The following is a 5,782-nucleotide window of genomic DNA, read 5'->3' as shown; positions in this document are numbered from 1 at the left end:
ACAGGAAGGTGGCTGACCAAATCCAGGAAGCCGACTGGGTGCTTCAGCCAGCCCTTTTTCAGCCCAGCTCAGCATCTTAAAGGATTGTGGGGGAAACAGGAGAGGAGTCGTTTTCAGTTCAGCAAAAAGTGTGGTGGTAGGACAAGTAGTCCTCAACTTACGACCATTCGTTTAATAATGGTTTGAAGTTACTGAAAAAAGTGAGTGATGGCCGTTTTTTCCCATTGATGGCTGTTGTGGCATCCCCACTGTCACACGATCAAAACTCAACACACCTTGGGCAACTGGCTCGTATTTATGACCGTTTCAGTGTCCTGGGGTGATGTGATCCCCTTTTGCGACCTTCTAACAAGCAATGTCAGTGGGGAAGCTGGGTTCATTTAACAACCACGCTAGTAACTTAACAAGTGCAGTGATTCACTTAACGGTGGCAAGAAAGGCCGTAAAATGGGGCAAAATTCCCTTAACAACTGTCTCACTTAGCAACACGAGTTTTGAGCCCCATTGTGGTTGCAAGTCCATTTACTGCCTGTAAGTGGGAAAATATTTCATGGCAGGACTGGATAACCAGCATCCTTCTAAGAAACCAGTATCGTTTTCTGCTGTTTGGGCAAGAAAGAAAAGGAGACCACACAGAGAGAATGTTGGTAACTGTAAAATGCCCCTCCCTTATTTGCAAAAGCTCCTCCCACTGAGTTCCAGTTTGCTGTAAACTGCCCAGTCGCTGTACACAGCAAATGAACAGATAAATGAGAAATGTTGGTGAATTTTCTCCCCAACTCGCATCTCTTCTGCTCTGCCTTGTGGAGAGCATTTTGTGCCAGCTGAGCCCCAAAGTAGCAACCGTCATGCATGCCACACAAGTGGCCATTGAACAACCGCACAACACTTTTTAATAAAAATAGTTTGTATAAACACAATGATTTACATCTTTTTTTTTTCTTTTAGGAAAAGAAAAAAGAAAACAAGGTTAGGAACAACATTGCAACAAACAGCCAGTCGTGAATGAATGTGCCCTTCTTTCCATGGAATTGAGCTGAAAAATGGGCGCTTTTTAAAAACCCTGCAGACCCTTTGACCAAGGAGGCCTCCCACGGCACAACTGCTCTTCCTTCCTTCTCTGACCAAGAGAGTCACGGAGGTGTTTAGACTTCAAATATCCAAGCAAACAATTTTCAGCTCCTTGCAAAAAATCCTTTTTCCTCTCCAGCTCACAAAGGGCCAGCGAGATCTTCCAGCTTCTTCCACCCAAACATTTGAGAGGCGGGAGAAGAACCGGCCACCTTCTTCTAGTTTTAAATATATATTTTTTAGTTTTACATCGACATCCAGTTGAGATTCAGGCTCTCTCTCTGCCACCAGGTGACTCCCTTCTCGTTTTTGCAGCTCGTTTTTGCCCTTCCTTGGCAAATAGGGGTAAAGGAGAAGCTCTTCGCACCCCCCCCACCCTAGATCCCTTCCCTCCTCTGAACAATCTGACCCCTTTTTTTTAAAAGTCCCTTTCCTTCTATATATTCTTTCTCCTTCTCAAAATGGGTGGCAAACAGGCGAGGTGATAATACGGATAATTTCTTGAAACTGGAACGGAGTACCGACTTTGTTCTTCGGAAGAGGCATGCTGCTCCAATACCACAATTAAACACACCACTCTCTTGCACACCGAGACAGGAGAAACACACACACACACACATACACACATGCATACACCAAGTGTTTTAATAAGGATCCAGGGTAGCTGATCTACCTGTTGTTGTTTTTTTTGCTTTTGCAACCCAGGTCCTCTTCACACCTCACATTTTTAAGGGTAGCTCTTTAAACAGACGAAATACAAACTGTTTTTTTTTTTTTGCAATAATCCTTGCATGGCACTGAAGGGCAGACCCAGGTTTTTTGGCAGGATATTGTCTGAAATAGCTTTTGGGAGTGAGGGGGGGTTTTCCCCAGGCCCCTACCCTCCCTCCCACTCGTTCTGCAACCTTGAAGGTGCTCCCAAGAGTCTTCCACTCAACTAACACTTAAGTGAAACCAACAAGAAGTGGTGTGGGTTATCAACATTAGAAATTAATACATTCTGCGTGCCCTCGGTGGGGACCAAGCAGTAAAATTCTCCAGTGCCCGGCAAATACCTGCTCAGGTGCACTTCTCATTATATTCACCAGAGGGCAGCAGCTGCAACCATTAGAAATAGAAACTAAGACCTCTGGCTTTAAAATGGGTAGACTTCAACTCCCAGAATTCCCCAGCTACCTGGCTAGGGAAATCTGGGAGTTGAAGTCCTCCCATCTTACCAAGTCGCAGAGGTTGAAAAAACACTGATCTAGGCACAGATAAAATCCCAGCTCCCAGAGTGATGCCCTCAAAAATGTCGCTGTGCCGTCTCCTCCACCAGCCCAGCAGATATTTTGGAGAAGCCGGACAATGAAAGGAAAGGGAGGAGAAACGGGGAGTGTGGCTGCCTGTCGAAAAGACGAAAATCAAGCCCCAGTCCACCCCCGGTGCCCCCTCCCCGAAAACGCTGGGCAAAGCACAGACTGAAAGGGGGCAGGAGACCGCCATTGAGAGGCTGGAGGGGAGCCGAACCTTCGACTGGCACAACCGGTGCGAAGGAAACCTTTTAAAAACTGAATTCTTAAAATGATAAACAGATGTGGGGGAGACGAGGGGGGGCTGGGGGAGTTGCAGAGGGAGAGAAAAACGCAGCAGAGCCGCCCGCCTTCGGGAAAACCAGCTTTCATCTGGGAAGCGTCAAGGCTCTGATCTTGGCAGCTGCCAAGGTCATGTCTGAATGCAGCGTGAGAGGCCGGGGGGGGGGGGGGGGGAGGCCACACGGCACTTCTAGAGCAAGGGAAGCTGGAGGGAGGGGAGGTGAACAGTGGGGGGGGGGGAGATCCACTTGCATAGCTGCTTCTTTGGCCCCAAAACCATGAACAAAAGGCAGAACGTGGCAGAGAGAGACGGAGGAGGACAAAAATGGAAGCAGACGGGTGGAGACCCTGTGGCAAAGGTTCTCTTACCAAGGGGGACTCCGAGTGGTTCTCACAATCCCTGGACCCCAAAGCAGCGTTTCTCAACCTCAGCCACCAGAAGGTGGGTGGACTTCGACTGGCTGGGGAATTCTGGGAGTTGAAATCCACCCACCTCCCAGTCGACAAATCTGAGCAACGTTGCTCCAGTAAAAACAAATGCAGCCCAATTTCTGGAGATGGGCAGAGGGTCAGTCACCCACCTGCGCGGCCAATTCTCCTCCTCAGAAGATGCCCAGCCCTCCCCTCCCTCGTCCCCTCGGAGCTCCCCAAGCGAGAAGGCTCCGAGGGCCACCTTGGCTTTGCCTGCAAATCTTTGCCGATTGGGCTGTGAGGAAGCAGGTGGAGGTGTGGCTGCTCCGCAGGGGAAGACGGAAACAAAGGAGGTGGGGAAGGAAGAACCATCCGGATCCCCGGCATCAGTTCTGCAGCTGGTGCGTCGTCGTACAAAAACACAACCGAGAACGAACGACGTTTAAAAACGGACCCCAGAGGTGACCCAGCCGTGTTTGGGAGCCACGCTACAAATCGTGCAAGGCGTTTTGTGCTCATCCGAGAGTCCCCAAAATTCTCCGGTGGAAACTGAGTTAAATGGCTTCCACGGCGCGGGCCTCCTCCCCGTTCATCAAGGGGCAGTTCAGGCGGTTGTTGTCCGTGTCCATGGCTCGGCTCCCACCTTCCACCTGGACGCAGCAGGATTTGGTCCCGTCGGTGGCCTCCTGCGACTGGTAGTTCCTGTCTCCGGGGGGGCTCTGGCTGCCGTTGAGGGGGGCCTTCTCCTGCACGGGAGTCCTGGTGGGTTCAGGAACGCTGCAACCCTGCACCTTGGTTTTGGCCTTCAGCTTGTCGTGGTAGGAGAAGAAGCCCAGCGCCATGGCCACTGCCAAGGTCATGGAGAGCAGGACCGTCACAGTCACAAACTGGACCCAGTAAGAGCGCCATTCCCCCACGGGCACCGCCTGGTGCTCCGGGCTGCCGTTGGCGCTGCTGGCGCCGCCCATGGGCAGGTCGCTGCGCACGTCGTACCAGGCCACGCGATGGCGGTAGCCGTTCTCGCTGGCCCAGCATGCGTACTCGCCCAACGTGCGGCTGTGCACGAAGACAAGCAGGCCAGTGTGGTCTCGGACGGTCAGCCCCTCCTGGGACGGTAGGCTGCCTTCCGGGTAGGTCCAGGAGTAGTTGGCCAGGGCAGAGACCGGCGGGCAGGGCAGCCGCACCATGGAGTTGAAGGGGCCGCTCAGCACTGCAAGGGAGGAAAACAAGAGTGAGGGTGTAGTTCTGCTCCCCGAGGGAGGAAACCCGCTCCGTGGAGGCCTTTCGGTGGGTGGTGCGGAAGCTTACAACTTAAAAAAAAGCTCCCTGTGGCTCTACGGCCGGAGAGATTGGCCCTCAAGTCACAGGTTCTGCCAAAGGGGCAGACGGGGGCCCTGTCCCTTCCCTGCCGCTGCGCCAGGGGTGGGTTTCTCGCCCCGTTCCAACCGGTCCTCGTGCACGCGCGCAGTGCACGCATGCGTACTGGCGTCTGTGCGATGCTCCAGCTGCTCCTGGAGGATCGCGCAGGCGCTGTATGCGTCCTGCGCATGCGTGGAAGCGCAGAACTCGTCAAAACCGGGTAAGAAATGCGGGTGGGCGGGTGGACCCTTCGGCGTTCCCGGAAGTTACTTACTTCCGGGTTCGCCGACCAATCGGTTCATGGAGACCGCCGCAAACCGCCTGAAACCCACCCACGCGCTGCGCCCCGTGGCCTTAAAGCCAGGTGCAAAGGGAACTTGCACAAAGATAGCCAGACAAGGTCTTCCTTTTTGAGAGTAAAAGAGAACAAAGGCAAAAACTTTGACCTCGGGCAAACCCTCCTCCCCGTCCCAGCCTCCCTCCTCCTCTGCCCAGGGGCAGGCGTGCCAGGACCTCGTGGCACCCGCTGGGGCAGCCTTGGTGTGCGAGGCTGATTGGACCGGCCTGAGCTAAGCGCTATTCCTCGGCTGCTCCGCTGCTGCCGCTCTACCTTTCAGCGGGACTCCATCAGAATCGTTCCTCGACTTTGGCATGGCTCGCCCCTTCCCGCTCTGGCGCTGGCAGGTGGCCTCGGCCTTCCCCTGCTCGACGTCCTGCAACCAGTCAGTCCTAGAAGGGAAGAAGGGAAGGGAGGGAGGGAGGGAACCGCTGAGTCACAGCAAGGCCTCCTCCGCACGACTGCGAATTGTGAGCAAGCAACACACCATGAGCCTCTCAACGGACTCCCTGCCCTGTAGCTTACTTATAAGAGCCGAGGTGGCGCAGTGGTTAGGGTGCAGTACTGCAGGCCACTTCAGCTGACTGTTATCTGCAGTTCAGCGGTTCAAATCTCACTGGCTCATACGCACACACTCTTCTCTTCTGCTCTCTCGTAGGTGGTGCTTCCCTCCAACCCCTTGCTCACCTATTTCTGGTGTCCTCCCAAACCGCTCGGCACAATCGCCCGTCCCAGGCGCAGTACGGATCGCGTGCCAACAGGCAGCTGGCACAGGTGGCATAGACACTGCAGTTGGCCACCAGGACCTCCAAAATCCCTTCGGAATAGCCCACGTACAGGACGCCCTAGGAAAGAAGGGAGAAGCGCTTGGCATTTTTTCAGGAAAAAATCCATTCTGGCAAATTAAAAAAACCCGGAATGTTCCTTAGTTTAGGCAATCGGTAACTTAAAATTCATTTCTTTCTGTGTCCTTCGTTGCAATTATTCGGGTTGGAGGTTTACAGAAGAGGGAAAATAAGCCACCATTTTA

General features: G+C 53.4%; 1 protein-coding gene across 1 annotated transcript; it reads right to left on the bottom strand.

The window, feature by feature from the left end:
• Window positions 1-1,915: 1,915 nt before the first annotated feature.
• Window positions 1,916-5,597, bottom strand: SEMA4A (semaphorin 4A; the record flags this gene model as incomplete). The annotated part of the gene is given in 3 exon segments (XM_087702954.1): window positions 1,916-4,266; window positions 5,026-5,144; window positions 5,440-5,597. Coding segments are annotated over 3 exon segments (933 nt in total), but the record flags the coding sequence as incomplete, so codon positions are not given.
• Between the last annotated feature and the right edge of the window lie 185 nt (window positions 5,598-5,782).

The sequence above is a fragment of the Thamnophis sirtalis genome, unplaced genomic scaffold, assembly GCF_051295495.1.
Source record: "Thamnophis sirtalis isolate CommonGarterSnake01/CBP01778 unplaced genomic scaffold, rThaSir2_p1.2 scaffold_18, whole genome shotgun sequence".
NCBI classification, from domain to species: domain Eukaryota; kingdom Metazoa; phylum Chordata; class Lepidosauria; order Squamata; family Natricidae; genus Thamnophis; species Thamnophis sirtalis.
The sequence above is the reverse complement of the archived record's forward strand: the minus strand, read 5'-3'. Positions and strand labels throughout refer to the sequence as shown.